This window comes from Stenella coeruleoalba (genome assembly GCF_951394435.1).
Source record: "Stenella coeruleoalba genome assembly, chromosome: 12".
Classification (NCBI taxonomy): domain Eukaryota; kingdom Metazoa; phylum Chordata; class Mammalia; order Artiodactyla; family Delphinidae; genus Stenella; species Stenella coeruleoalba.
Window position 1 is genome coordinate 137,191 of NC_137158.1, and position 15,786 is coordinate 152,976.

Consider the following 15,786-nt stretch of genomic DNA (forward strand, 5'->3'; position numbering starts at 1 on the left):
TAGTGTTTACTTTTGGTTTTATCTGGGCTCCTTCGTGCAGTTTTAGTCAACTGATGGATCAGCTGAGTGAGAGCTGGTCTGAGACAGCCTCACTCACAGGTTTGGTGGTTGGCATGGACAGTGGGAGCACCTGGTCCACTTGTCTTCAGAACCTAGTGGGCTAGTCCTCGGCAACTGAGCCATCAAGCTCTTTTGCTATTGTCTCATCATGTGGGTCGAGTATGCCAAAGCCCAGTCCTGCTGAAGTGGTGACTCAGGAATGAGGGTGTCAGAAGGGGATTGTACCATAATTTTTGAAACATCCTATCACAATGTTTTTAATATACCTTAAAACTCCGTGGAATAATAGTGTATTTAGGTTTTTGACTTATATTTTTAATAAGGAAAATTTGATTGTAATGTTTTTTTATATTGCCCCTGTTTGGTATAATATTCTTCTTGCACCTCTAGCCCCATTATTCTAGCTTGGGGTACTTAAAATGTATTGAAGAGGATAGAAATGAGTATTGCATCTTAAATAAAATAGTCGTGGACAAGTGGTTCCCACTTATCACTGAGGTTGTTCAAAAGGCTGCATTCTCACAGTGGACTATTGAACCCTTATGCACCAAGCATTACATCTCACTTACACCTTATTAGCATTCTTGTGCTGGTTCCTTGATTTTAATTTAAAAAGTAATAAGTACTTGAAAAAATACAAAGTAAGAAGCAAAAACCCTCCATCACCCTAGTCTCTTTCCCTCACAGGGGAAGCAACTATAAAGTTAAGATGTCAATTTAAAAATATTTACAAGATGAAAATGATTCTTAAAAGTCCTTGGGGGCATTTAATCATTGAAGGGTATGCTGAAGAAGGTAAGTAACAGTTTGACCTCCAATCCAGAGACTATTGGCAATAAGTGTAAACAGTGCTCTAACAACATGGCCTAATAGAACTATAGAACTAAAGAAAAAGCTAGGATTAGGATTATTGGGTCCAAATTCACATTGTTCATAATGAAGAACCTTAAAATCATGAAATATTGACTGATCTCTAATTCTAAGTCATTCCAGAATGCTATTTTCTATGTCAAAGAGTGGAGCTTGAGAGAGAAATAAGAAGGAATAAAGTCCAATTTGGTTTTAAAGAATCATGGAGAAATGAAGATTATTTCTTTCATAATTTCCCTGTAGATAGAGCTCTTCTATGAGTGACTGTTTCACTAAAGCAGGGAAATACAGGGTGTTATCCAGAAAATCATATCAGTTTACTTCAAGTCAGTCCTCTTCTGGGCAAACACATCTTTAACTTCATTTGTATTATATAGTATTTTAAATTATGAATTGTTTTGTCTTCTCAGGTCAGTTTCTTCTAGCCACGTGGGTTTGTTCTCTATTTATTCCTTCTGTCTTCCCTCTCTTCCTTCTTCTCTCCTGTACTCCCTTTTTTATTAGTGAATTGGAAAGACGATTTCCTTATATATGCTAAACTATGCAATAGCAAAACCCCAAAATATAACTAACATTTTATGAAGAAGACAATAACAAAAAAAATTATAGTGGAAAAATCTTAGGAAACTGGAAGGAATTTGGGGGTCTTTCTGTCTCGAAGTAGATTTGGAATGTGCATTTCAGGTTCTCTTTTATAATGCAGGGTTGCTAGTTGAGCCTTTATTTTGTTTCCAGAAAAACAATCAGCTTACATATTTCTTTTAAACAAGGTTTTCTTCACCTTTGGAAATTAGTAATGATTAAAAAGAATATTATACAGTTAAGTGATGTCTAATTTTTTTCCTCATGAGTTCACTGTACTTCAGGTTATAGCCCTGATCTGTTTAATCCTCCAACAATCCTGAGAGGGAGCAAAGGGGCAGATGTTCTTTCCTCATTTCACAGATAAGAAAACTGAGGTTCAAAGATTCAAAGTGAGGTTAAGTGCTTCTGCCAAGGTCATTCTCTGAGGTGAAGCTGGAGCCAGGAATAGCACCTCATCCTCTTGTTTTCTCTCATGTGATTCTCCATCCGCTGACCCACTCTGACTATAAAAACGCACTGTACCAGGCCTCACACAGTCCCTGAAACGTCCTTTTACTAGGACACTATGGTAGTGACAAGATTGAACAGATACAAAGAATGCTTTAAAAAAGGACCTGTCTTTTTTGTTGACTCCATCCCATAAAATTCCACAGCCACACTGCATGAGAAACATGAGACATCCATTAAGATCATGTTCCCATTAGTTCCCCAAATCTAGCTAGAACTAGATTTTGCAGAAATTGAAGACACATCTTGTGGCCTGACTGCTGAAAATGAGTGTCTCGGGAGTCAGAGAGGCATTGCTGCTCAACGAAGTCAAGAATGCCCTTTGCTAATTGTTTCTCCTCCATTTCTGAGGGAATTTAAATTCATGATCGGCACCATATATTATACTTCAATACTGTTCATCATCCATCTTGTACGTATTTGCAGGAAAGAATGTTGCCCAAGTCATTATATCCCGCCATGATTCACAGTCGTATGACCTTAGGTGGCAGTTCAGCAGGAGCTTACCGGTGCCTTAAATCATCCCTGTTGTGGACATACAAGAGCATGACCTCTGACTTCCCAAGCTGTCTCTTCATGAAATGAAAATGGAACTGAGAGTTTAGGGGAAAGTTTTGAAAGTGTCTGGCTCTTGTAGTCATCTAATGAGGTCCTCATTTCTAGCTGCTAAGCATGCCCTTTAATTGGTGGTCACTCGAAAATCAATGATAATATAACTGTCCAACTCTTTGGAGCTATTTTTCTCTCTGCTTTCTATCCTGCAAGTACACGATAAAAAGCAACCACCCATTCAGCCATTATCTTGTGTCACTTACTATTCAGAGATCAGTCTTCCTTTATGTGCTCCTTCAGGAAAGACCTGGGTTGTACTTTTCACTTGCCTTTCAGGCAGAGAGTAGAGTCCTTGGCACAGATTAAGTCCTCAGAAATGTTAGATGGGTGGATGGGTGGGCAGTGGATTGCAGCACATGAGCAACTACAGTAGCATTGTGATACATGACAAGGAAATGACCTCAGTTGGGGAAATAAATGCCTAGCACATATGCCACCACTTTCCCCTTCCATCTGCATTACAGTCCTTACTAATCTATTATGACATTTTTCCCCATTGGGTCTAGACATGACCTCAGGATCCTTGTAGAATATAAACAGTCCTGTGCAATGTAAACCTTGTATAATGTAAACAATGCTTTACTGTTTGATTTGAGTTGGGACACGAGAAGAATCCTATTTTCCGTCCATAACATAGACGTTGGGAATAATAACTAATGCACATGTAAACATATAGATTCATAGGATAGAAAAAATAATTTTTAAGAAATGACCTAGTACAGACTCAGGGGGAAAATATATGTTAACTTGATTATAGAAATTTGGTTCAGCCACTCAGCTTCAACCTTCAAAAATCATGTCACTTTTTATTTTAAATCAACGTATGAATCCAAGGTATAGCAAAATAAACCATTAACCTTGTAGAACAGGGCCCTTCTAGATACGATCTCGTTAGGACCTGATCCTCCATGGTTGTATCTACACAGAGGGGTAATGCCAGTCCCCTACTGGGAAGTTGAATTGGAGGAAGAGATAGACAGAGATACTATGGATAATTCTAGACTGACATGGTCATCAAGAAGTCCTATGAAAAATAATTTCTGGTGAGTATAGAGTAAATCATCAATGAGAAATGGAGAGGATTGGAATTAAGTAGACTCATCACTAGTCCGTGGTTATTACCAGTGTACCAGTCTAGCAATGAATTACTCAAGGTAATTGATGCTAGGTGGTATAACAAACACTCCTGAAAGCCAAGTGTCTTAACTTAATAAATGCTTATTTCTCTTGTCAGAGACCCGTGTGAATTAGGTGGTTCATTCTTAGCAGATTGCTTTCAAGTAGTGAATCAGGAACCCATGCCCCCTCCACCTTGAGGTGTTGTCTTAAATGCATGACTACCTAAACTACAGCAGAAGGGAACATGGGCAATCATGCATAATATCTCCTGGCCAGGCCTGAAAGTGGTAGACCCATACCCTTTCAACAAGAATGCAAGAACTTGACCTCTGCCTGGCTCCAAGGGAGGTTAGAAAAGGTCATTGTTCTGTGTGTCCCGGAAGAGGAGAATGAAATGCATCTCACTGTCTCATCCATAGCTGAAGGCAGGTAATCTGTGACAGAGAGCAATGTTTGCAGATGGTGATACATGAAGATTGAGGAAGATTGATTTCTCAGTCATTGAGGAGTACTGTTCCATCTAACTGAGTTCTGAATGGTAATAAAGTCATCCACTGAAAACTTACCAATCTAGTTTGTGTGCAAGATATTATGAATTATAGTCTTACCATTAATTTAGCGGACCCACAAATATTTACATCTACCAAGCACCGTGCTGGCAACTGCAGCTTACCAGTACTTCTTTCCTGGGCCCTGGATAATTTCCAGTAGTTGGTATCAGGATCTAAGCTATCCACTTGATGTGGACACTAGTCCCCTTGTAGCCCTCTCACAGGAGCCTTTAACCATTCGTGGCCAAAAACAAAGGAAATGGGCAAGAGTTACTGCTCTGCTTATCAGAAAGTGTCTCCTAAAGTCTTGTCTCCTAAATCATTTTTCTGGCCCCTTTATAGTAATTCTTTCTTTATTCACATTTCTTGGCCTACTGAACACTATAATCAAATCCGCCCTCAATTTTCTTTTTCCTGAAGTATATAAAACTACATTTTCTTCAGCCTTTTTTTTTAAAAAAAAGATAATTATCTTGTTTATTTGTATTTGGAAAATCTAATGAGATCACATATTTAAAAATCACATACTATCAAAAGATAGATAGTAGTAGTAATTCCTTCTGGAATATTTTTCCCCCTCATCCAACCAATGTTAGGTCCCTTACCCCCTTTCTTAGCAACTTTTATTAATTTCTTACGTGTCTATCAGAAGTTTTTTGTGGCAAAGGTACATGTGTATGTTTCAGAGGTTACTGTTGTCATGAATTCACAGAAGCCAGAGCCTGGAAAGCATTAAGTGGTCCTGAGCACCCCATTTCCAATGAGAGAGCGTAGCAGTGCTCAAACGGCTGGGTGTCCTATAATTCAACTCAATTCTGGCACTATCTACCTGTAGATAGCATCAGGTCTCACATGTTAAGGGCTCAGTCCAGCAGGAATGCACACACACACTTCAGGTGCCAGTCACCAAGTATATGTTGTCACCTGTGCTTCTGACCCTTGTACCACGGATCAGAGGTTCCAACGACCCCCTTCTTAGCTTTAATTAATTTGCCCAAGTGACTCATAGAACTCACAGAAATATTCTATTAACTAGATTAACCGGTGTATTATAAAATGATAAAACTCAGCAACAGCCAGATAGGAAACATGTATAGGACGAGGTATGGGGAGAAATCATGGAGCCCACTCTCCCCAAATCTCCATGTGCTCACCAACTGGGAAGCTCCCTGAACCCTGTCCTTGGGGGTTTATGGAGGCTTCAGTACACAGGCGTGACTGAATAACTCATTGGCCATGGGCGATTGAGCTCAGTCTTGAGTGGCTCTTCCCTGCCCTGAGGGCAAGGGGGTAGGACTGAAAGGTCCAACCTCTAATCACAAGGTTGACTCCACAGGCTGCCCGCTCCCATCCTTAGGTGCTTTCTAAAGATCACCTTGTTAACATAACAAAAGACACCATTATCATCTCATCACTTAGGAAATACCAAGGGTTTTAGAAACTCTGTGGCAGAAACTGGGACAGAGACCAAAAATATAATTCTTATTACTCCTAAAGCACAGTTATCTAGGTAAATGTTTGTATCACCCCAAACAGGCAGTAGTCACCAGGGAAAATAAGTTAATTGCCAGTCTTTTCTATTAATTTTTAAAAATCAGATTTAAGAAGAGAATTTTTTTAATGGCCAGTGAAAATGTCTCTTAGTTCAGCTCTTGCCCTTTTCTACTTATTATTTTTTCAATTTTTAGTTTAGTTTTGAAAAGTGTCTTTAAGTTATTTTAAGGTTAGAACTGAACCTTCCAGGGTTAAAAAAATATTGCGTCTCTTGAAAGAGATTATTTTAGACTTAGTGAAATGGATTTGATGCTAGAAAACATGTGACATCATACATTTGACCTTTTTGAAATGATTTACATTATATCAGCTACACAAAGTCCAGCAACTGTAACCAAAAAAAAGAAAAAAAACCCCTACTAATTAAGGCAACTTTGCAGATTGATGGAGTTAGATTATCAATTAAGATCTCAGTTTTAAACCAGATTTTTCCTCTAAATAGTGATCCAAAGAACACTAGTTTTAGGGTCAGTCTAATTAGTCAGACAGCTTCCTGATTGTTTAGCGCCTTCACTTGAAGTTTGTTAAATATTTTGAATATCACCTATGCTCCCATGGGACATTAGTGAATGTGAAGTAAACAAAAGAAAAAAAAAGTAAGAAAAAGGATTTTGTAGTAAAATAAACTTGAGAAATCCTGGGTTCAGTAAATTTAAACATGTTTCGTGACTGGAGGGCTTTTGAGATGTGGAATGAGCTATAATGTGCTCTGTGAATTTCACTGTTAAGTAGAGTTTGGTCTGAAGTGTTTTTAAACTTTATTTGGCTCTACAACCCTTTGTCAGTGGAACATTTTAAAGGCCTCTTTGTTTCCAGCAACTTTGGAAAATGCTGTTCTGGTCTCAGTTAAGCCCTTGAAATCTTAGCATTTGGAAGGAGATCCACACACAAGCTCATCCAATTTCTGGTACAGAAATCTACCATGTATCCATGCTATAGGCTCACTCAGCTGTGGATGAGTATTTTGATAACAAAATGCTCACTACCCATAAATCAGCTGATTCTATAGTCGGAATGCTGGTCTGTTAGGAGGTTTTAACCTTTTAAGTGCCTTTTACTATTAGAAAATTTTAAGTTTTAAAATTTTGTCTATTGGACCTAGATCTGATCTCTGGATTAAGATAAGTCCTACTCAAGTAAAAGAATCCTTATTTTTCAAGGATGATTTGTACATGAAAAAAAAAATCCATATACTTAAAGTCATCTGTAGTGACTGAAGAGTAATTGAAAATACATTTGAAAATAATTTTCATTTGAAATTTATGTCAAAATATGTTATTATATAAACGAATCCAGTATATTTTCTGTTATAGCCAGTAAAATTTAGGTTAAATTTTAATTAAGCACAAGTGCCACAATTAAAAAAAAAAGAATTACATTTTGTTTTGAGTGATTATTTCAGCAAAACTGGTTTATGGGACAGTAAACTGTCCTTCACTGCATGTTCAATGTTAGCAGCTCAAACAGGCTAATTCTGGTAAAAATTCAACAGTTTTCCGAGGCCTTCTCTTAATTATTTGATACTCAATTGTTTTTTCTTTTACTTCTATTGTATCTCTTTTTTAAATTGTTAACTACACATCCTCATTTATCAATGGCTTTGTATGTTTAACCCAGCAGATCTCTGGTATTATTTACAATGGCTTCATGATATTATATCTTTAAAATTCAGAATTCCACTTTAAAGTTGATTTGAATTTTATTTCTATTATATGGTATTATGTTTATGTTATGAATCCATCAGTGAGTAATTTGCTGAAACAGGATGATCAGTTTGCTGACTTAGAAGGGCTGGAATCTATAGACACCTTAAAATTAGGATGTAGATAACGAATAGTTGGATGACAAGAAACCCTGTTGTATGAAAACAGGGATAATGAGTGTTCCAAATCTTTTCTGTTCTTACTTTTCTCCAAAGGTTAGCTCTAGAGTCCTTAATTCTCCATTCAGCATTAAATTATTGACTATTTTGCCACAACTACTGAGCCTGCGCTGTAGAGCCTGCGAGTCACAGCTACTGAAGCCTGTGTGCCACAACTACTGAACTCCATGCACCTAGAGCCCGTGCTCTGCAACAAGAGAAGCCACCAAAATGAGAAGCCTGCACACCGCATAGAAGAGTAGCCCCCGCTCACCGCAACTACAGAAAGCCCGCGTGTAGCAATGGAGACCCAACACAGCCAAAAATAAAATAAATACATTTATTTTTTAAAAAGTGGATGTATTTTAAAAAACCCCAAAAGGTCCTACTGTATAGCACAGGGAACTATATTCAATATCCTGTGATAAACCATAATGGAAAAGAATATGAAAAAGAATGTATATAAATGTATAAATGAGTCACTTTTCTGTGCAGCAGTAATTAACACAACACTGTAATTCTATACGTCAATAAAAAATAAAATTTAAAAAAACTGCCATAAAAATCACCACAGAAGGGGGACTTCCCTAGTGGTCCGGTGGTTAAGACTTCGCCTTCCAATGGAGGGGGTGAGGGTTCGATCCCTGGTTGGGGAGCTAAGATCCCACGTGCCTTGCGACCAAAAAACCAAAACATAAAACAGAAGCAATACTGTAACAAATTCCATAAAGACTTTAAAAATAGTCGACATCAAAAAAAATCTTTAAAAAAATCACATAAATCTTTAAAAAAAGTCCATACATTAAAAAAAAAGAGCATGGGTTCTGGTCACATCCCAGCTTCCCACTTACTTACAGCTGTGTAATTCTGGGCAACTCACATAGTGTCTCCTCAGACTCCTCATCTATAAATGGGGATGGTAGTAGTTCCCTACCTCATACTGTTGCTGTAATCCATAAACACGGTTAAGTGCTTTGGTAAATTGTTTGATGCTCTCTGGTTATTGTGAATTAAAATATGTCAATGGCTTCTGGCCATACGATTTATAATAGTTTGACAGTTAACCAAATGGTAAAACTATGCCATTTATTATTCCCATCTCTTTTTACCCCTTACCCTGTTTTGTTGTTTATGTTTTCTCCCACCACAGAGTGTTAGTTCCAGGAGAGCAAAAGCTTTATTTTGTTCACTGCTGAAAGCAATAGCACCCAGAAAAGTACTGTACATATGAAGCCCTCAGTAAACACTAGCTGAATGAATGGTGCAAACTGTCACAAGGAAAAATACACCAAAACTTTCATTATAATAAAAAAGTATAGATAAATCTTTCTCTAATGGCTTCCAGTCAAGTATTTTTAAACACCATATGCTATAATAAAAACATAAATAATTTATTAAAATTTGAAGGCAAAAACATAATTTTAAAAGATTTTAAAAGATTTAGACCTATGTTAGGCGTGATGGAATATGGATGCTTTCTGGAAATTCACAATCAGACCCAAGAGTATCACTTTCAGAATGTTCTAGTAGACTGAGTTTACTTTTAGTTGTCTTTGAAGAAACAGTCACTATTGTACTCTCTTTCTTAACAGAAATGTGTTTTTTCGAAGACTCACTTCTAATTGGTTCATTAAGCAAAGAATTATTTTGCCCAATTCCTTTGCTTTTCTGCTTTACAGGTGAGTCAGAGCAGGAATGCAGGTCCTTCCCAGGTTGTTTCTTAGCAGAGTAGTTTTTGGTATATTATGCTCTGGTCATTTTCTCTGAAGAAGAGCTGCTATTTCTAGGTAATTCCTCTTCTTTTCTTTGACTTCCAGTTCCAGAAATGACGTCTGCTGAAGGAGAACATGTTCTAGCAATGAAATCTTCAAAAGACTCCTGCCGCTGCTCTGTGACTGCGACCCCCAGCTTGTCTTTGGAAGTTTCTAAGGCCTCCTGAGTAGAGACTGGAACATGGAAGGAGTCGACAGGCAAAGGAATCCCAGCATCACCTGTAATTTTCTGAAACTGGAGGGAAAGACAAAAGACAAGGCAAAAATTCAGTGATGAACAAAGCCAACCATTAAAAAGTAGAGTTCAAAACTTCAGTGTTACTCGGTGATCTTATTATTAACACAGTCAATTGATTATTCAGAAGATTTCAGAGCCAGTTTTTCTCTAATTATATCCTGCCAAGTGATTCTCAGCTTAACCTAGCTATATCCAAGGCGATGTCCGCTACATTTTCAGACTTTGGTGACTGGGGTAGTTATTACCCATTTCCTTCCCCTCACTAAAAATAAAACCCTACTCTGTAAGAAAATTAATTTCTTTGCTATCCTCCAGGCACATGTAAACAGTATATAATATAGTTTGTGACCAGACTGTCAGTTCCCAAGACCAGTCAGTTCCTAAGACCAGTCTGAGATTGGCTGAGCTGGGCGAAGGGGGCTCCAAGTGAGGCTGGAGGAAAAGCTGAAAGGTTTCCCCTCCCATTCCCATGACCAGGTGAGTCACTGTAATATCTTACATATCAGCTATGTCAAGATTACTTATTTTAAAAATTGTATCAGTACGTGTACCTCCATTAGTGTTCCTTCATTGTTAAGCTGACTGCATACAAATAGAAACCTAGATAAAATATGAATAGAACAGACATTTATACAACTTAAAATTTGGAATATTTTCTGTAATGTTTTCTTTCTTCATTAAGGAGAGTTTGCTTTAACTCATACACTTTCTAAAGAACTTCCAGTTTTCTTATGTACAACAATACAGTATCATGAAACGGGCCCACATTTACTAATCTCAGATTTGGGGAGGACTCCAGAGTTTTCTAGCTCCCGAGCACGTGAACTATTAGAGACTGACCATTATTATTTTCTCTCTGACCTGGTCATTTCCTTTTTGCTAATCACTCTTAGAATCCTTAAGTGCTGTCCTCTCCACTTACTTGGAGATTTTGCGTTGGTCCTGGGGCACTCTGCTTTGATTCTGATTTTTCTTCTTCAAGTGCCTTCTTTTCTTCTTTAGGTGGACTACTAACAGTAGAGTTCATCTGGGGACGACCTAGTAAATGAAAATCTGACTGATCTATACCAGCCATTGTGGCCAGCTGCCCAAGCCTGGACCAGAGGAGGAGAGGAGAAAAGATAAAGGTTATTATAATCACAGAAGAGCAGTTTAGATTTCCCCAGACCTACAATCATGAAATACTTCTAAAATCTTAAAAGCCAACATCCTACTCCATACTACAAGCCTCTCTCTCCCCCAAATTCTCAGCCCTTTCCAGATTCATCCTCTAGGAGACATCCCACTGTCTCACTAGCAGCTTCAACATGTACCGTGCACCCCGTCCACTGCCAGTCACACCTCCATTCCCACACTTCTTTACCACCTTTCCTCCAGTTTCCAAGAATGTGTTTGTTCCTTCCTTCCCAACACCAACTCATTCACTGACAAAACACCACTCCATCAACTATCAATCTCCACTTCCCTCTTTCAGCAAAATTGCTCACGGTTGAGAACCACTGACCTATATCTTCCCTGCAGATTAATAATAATTTTTATGTCTAAGACAAAAATAACTTTAATTCAAACTTATCAAACAAGCAAAGTAAATGAAAGATAGGAAAATTCTTATCCATTCCCGAATATTTTCAATGAAAACTGCTTTCAATTTAGTCTTTACAAAAAACTGTACCTACTAATTACTCTGTCTACAGGTTACTCTTTTATAATGGGCTCCCCACTCTACCAAAGCAGGCTCCCCTATTTGCATTTCTTAAAAAATTTAATTCCTCCTTTTAAAACGTCAACTATATTACCTATAATTACACTAAATTTGGCTAAATATGGCCACATAAGTGATGAAAATTGCTCCAGTTCCTCAGCAAACTACCATTATAGTCGCAAAGAGAAGAACGCCATGAAGAGAAATGAACTAACCCAGCATCTTTAAGGAGATCCAAGAAAGCATGGAACTTCTGAAAAGAATTCTCAATGCTGCCCAAAACACCTTCATCATCCAGGATCATGCTTGTGGACATGAAGGGCTTCAGACAAAGAGAAAGTTACATTTCTTAACTGGGCATTTTCATGTTCTAGCTATAAAAGAAGACGGAAAATGTCTGACATGATTTTTTTCTCATTGTCATCAAAAGTAGTCTTGCCTAGTTTCAAGGAACAAAACTAAAACACTCAAAATGTAATTAATCTGTAATTAACCTAACTCTCCACCAGTAAAGACAGAGACCATTATCACATAATAACCAAAACCCCCAGGCACCCAACAAAGTTTCCTATATAACGCTTAGGTGGTATATAAGTAAACCAAAGTTATCGTTTTATTAATGATCTTTCACGAAAGATCACATTTCTAACTGGTCCAGTTCATAATGGAGCCTCATTCCACATCAGAAAATTACCTGCTTTAAGTTTCCCTTAAATTAGAAAGTGAATTATAGAATCTGATCTGAACAAAACATATTACAACTCTGCTGAATGTTAAGAATTAACTTTAGTGAACAAAATATCTAATGCTTACGTTTAAAAGTCCTAAATCATACCCAACCCAATTTATTAAATGTACGATCACCAATGTTTTCTTTGGCTCCTTCAAAATATTCACTCCCGTGCACTCTTCCCCTTCCGCTCATCACCTATGCACTTAAAACCCCCTATAAGGTCAACTCCAGTATTTCTCAGAAAGGCTGTTATGTTCATGATGCCCCTTTTGCCTTATATAAGCAGGTGCTCACCATTTATTGAATGAGTGTCCGCCAATCCAGTGGATATGCACTTTGAAAAATTCCTCCCTACGCTCAACCTCTGATAAAGTATATTTAGAACTTTTTAGATTATGCCCTGCTTTCATGCACATTACCTAATGTAATTCTTATAGTATATATTTTTATCTTTCATTGCATTCTTAGAAGTTTTCCAATACCTTAAATTTATTTAAATGATTCACTTTCCTAATTCATTGCCAGGAGAGTCTCATCATGTCTTTTATGCTACTGTATATATAGTATATGCACAAGAAGTGCTTTCTTGAATCAAAGAATCATGAACAGATCATAAGCTAATGTCATAAAGCGCATGTGGGCGCGCACACACACACACACACACACACACACACACACACACACAACGAGATTTTCATATTTTTAAAAACATGCTTTCTGGAATATAGATCATATGATCACTAAATACCAGTAAATGCAAAAGTCCATATGATACAACCAATTTGCAACATATTACAGTTTTAAAGTTTACAAACTATGTGTATATGGATTAAAATCAAATCGAAATAAAACCAAAACACTCCCAAAAGTATAAGAAATTGTTTACTTCATTGACTCATTTATCAGCCTTAAGTCTTATTACTCTTTCCTCCTTTAACTGCTTTAGGCACTCCTCCAGTTTTTCCTAAACAAACAGAGTAAATGTTGTAACTAATTCGTAGTATAATATCTAAAAGCCTTTCCAGCTATAGGACTCATCAGGATTTAGGGGCAGAGCCAGAAGTGAACTCAGATTTTAGTCTGCTACTGGTAATATCGTACCATGCTAGTGAAATGAGTTATCAAAATCTATCAAATTAGCATAGTAAAGATTTATTTAAATTCCACTTTTTCCAACATAAATTTGTGGCAGCCCACCATAAAAGGCATATACGTATAACATAGCAAGTCAGAAATAGTTAAGAAGGAGAAAGAAAAGTTCTATTTTTATTTGTGGGTCTCTTTATAGTAGGAACTCCTATTAATGAACATGCTTAACACACCTGAATTGCATAATTGCAGATTCAAAAGCATTTTTTTTTTAAAGTAACCACTTTATTTTATTTTATTTTTTTTATTGCGGTACACGGGCCTCTCACTGTTGTGGCCTCTCCCATTGCGGAGCACAGGCTCCGGACGCGCAGGCTCAGCAGCCATGGCTGACGGGCCCAGCCACTCCGCGGCAAGTGGGATCTTCCCCGGATCGGGCATGAACCCGTGTCCCCTGCATCGGCAGGCAGGTGGACTCTCAACCACTGCACCACCAGGGAAGCTCCAAAAGTAATCACTTTTAAAGCAATTTACAGTCAAGCACTGTTCCTGGAGTTCCCTGGGCATTAAATCTAATCATCAAAACCCTAAGAGGGGGCTTCCCTGATGGCGCAGTGGTTAAGAATCTGCCTGCCAGTGCAGAGGACACGGGTTCGAGCCCTGGTCCAGAGAGATCCCACGTGCCTCGGAGCAACTAAGCCCGTGCGCCACGACTACTGAACCTACGCTCTAGAGCCCCCGAGTCAAAACCACTGAGCCCGCGTGCCACAACTACTGAAGCCTGCGCGCCTAGAGCCCGTGCTCTGCAACAAGAGAAACCACCGCAATGAGAAGCCCGCACACCACTACGAAGAGTAGCCCCCGCTCGACGCAAGTAGAGAAAGTCCGAGAGCAGTATCAAACACCCAGCGCAGCCAAAAACAGATAAATTTATTTAAAAAACAAACCATACGAGGAAAGAACAATCACTAACTCCATGTTATTTTACAGATGAGGGAAACAGAGGCAGAGAAGTAGAGTAAGTAGAGCAGCACAGCCAAGGTCACACCACTAAGTAGCAGAGCCACACTGTGGACTCAGGAAGCTGGGTGCCATTCCTGCTCACGGAGGTGGTAGTCTTCCCATTCACCAAGGTCACTGAAATAAAATGAACACTGATAAACTCCCTTAGGAGTTTCAGGAAATAAGACACTTCGGTCCGTGAAGTGGGGACACTGCTTGCAATAGGCAGAATTCTAACAGAGCCCCTAAGACTCCTACTTACTGAAGTACACAAACCTTCCACTTATCCAATCAAACTCTAAATCTAGGTGCTGCAGTGAAGGGATTTTGCAGACGGAATTAAGGTTCAAAATCAGTTGTTTTTTTAAGATGGGGAGATTATTCTAGGTGGATGTGACCTACTCAGGCACCCCATGAAAAGGACCTGAACTCTTCCTGAATTGAAGTACAAAAGGGACAAGAGGGAGACTCTCCATTGCTGGCTCTGAAGAAGTCCAATGGTGTGGCAGGGAAGGCAAGTGAGAGGCCTCTAGGAGCTGAGACTGTCCCCTGAATGACAGCCAGCAAGGAAATGGGGACCTCTGTCCTGCAACTGCAGAATCTGAATTATGCCAACAAGCCGAAGAATCTCGGAGCCATTCTTTCCCAGAGCCTCTGGATGCTAACACAGCCAGACTGACATCTTGATTTCAGCTCTGTGACCCACACAAACTATGGTGAACATCCAACGTTTGGGGCTCAATGTCTTACACTTAAATTTCACGTGCTTTAACATTCTCAGGAGGGAACTCACATGTTCCCGTGTGTATCTGAGCAGGAAACCCAGTCATGCTGTGCCCGGACTTCTGACCTGCAGAGCTGTGAGCTAGTCAAATAGGTATTGTTTTCAGTCAGTAAGAGTGTAGTAAAAGAATCAATATCCTACTCAACCTCCAGGTTCGTGAACAAAATAAATGACTGTCATTGTTTTAGGCCACTGTTTCGGGGTGGTTTCTTATGCAGCGATAAACAATCAATCAGAATTCCTATACTTATGAAAACAGTACGGTATATTTATACCTTTTAACTGCTTTGAACAATCACTTAAAGAATGAGGAACTCTATTATATGCCATCATTGGGAGAGGAACTGGTATCACTTTCTGAAGAGTAACTCTTGGTACCTAACAATAATCCTACATCAGGGGTTTACCCTAAGGAAATCAAAGATGTGGGCAAAGATTTATCTACCAACATGATGTCATAAGATTGTTTATAACCAAACCCTAGAAGAAAGCTAAGAGCCTCCAAATTGGGACTGGTTTAAAGAAAAACAGCTCACCGTCTGAAGGAATGCACCATGAAGCCACTAAGAAAAGAATGACAAGAGGTCTCAACCAGAGTTAATGAATGGGCTTCAGGAGTTCTACATTCATAATATATCTGTGCGTTTTTCCTGGGAGATGATGCAAAAGCTTAATCAATCAAATTCTCTGATGTAGAAGAGTATTTAGTGACATGGCAAAATATTTTTGATACTTTTTTAAGACAAA

At 38.5% G+C, this 15,786-nt stretch overlaps 1 protein-coding gene and 1 long non-coding RNA gene across 2 annotated transcripts in view; one reads left to right on the forward strand and one right to left on the reverse strand.

Annotated features, from left to right (window-relative positions):
• LOC307195072 overlaps positions 1 to 10,861 on the forward strand; it is a 48,210-nt gene extending 37,349 nt beyond the window's left edge. Inside the window, exons 4-5 of the long non-coding RNA XR_013830712.1 lie at positions 9,537 to 10,206; positions 10,732 to 10,861. This is a non-coding gene — a long non-coding RNA (uncharacterized lncRNA). The remainder of the gene's footprint in view (positions 1 to 9,536; positions 10,207 to 10,731) is intronic.
• The window catches only part of LOC307195071 (centrosomal protein of 78 kDa-like), a 32,232-nt gene continuing 23,412 nt past the window's right edge, over positions 6,967 to 15,786 (reverse strand). The window contains 5 exon segments of the mRNA XM_079938756.1: positions 6,967 to 9,726; positions 10,281 to 10,304; positions 10,306 to 10,329; positions 10,652 to 10,823; positions 11,647 to 11,753. Coding sequence (XP_079794882.1) covers positions 9,463 to 9,726; positions 10,281 to 10,304; positions 10,306 to 10,329; positions 10,652 to 10,823; positions 11,647 to 11,753 — 591 coding nt within the window. The 3' untranslated portion in view covers positions 6,967 to 9,462.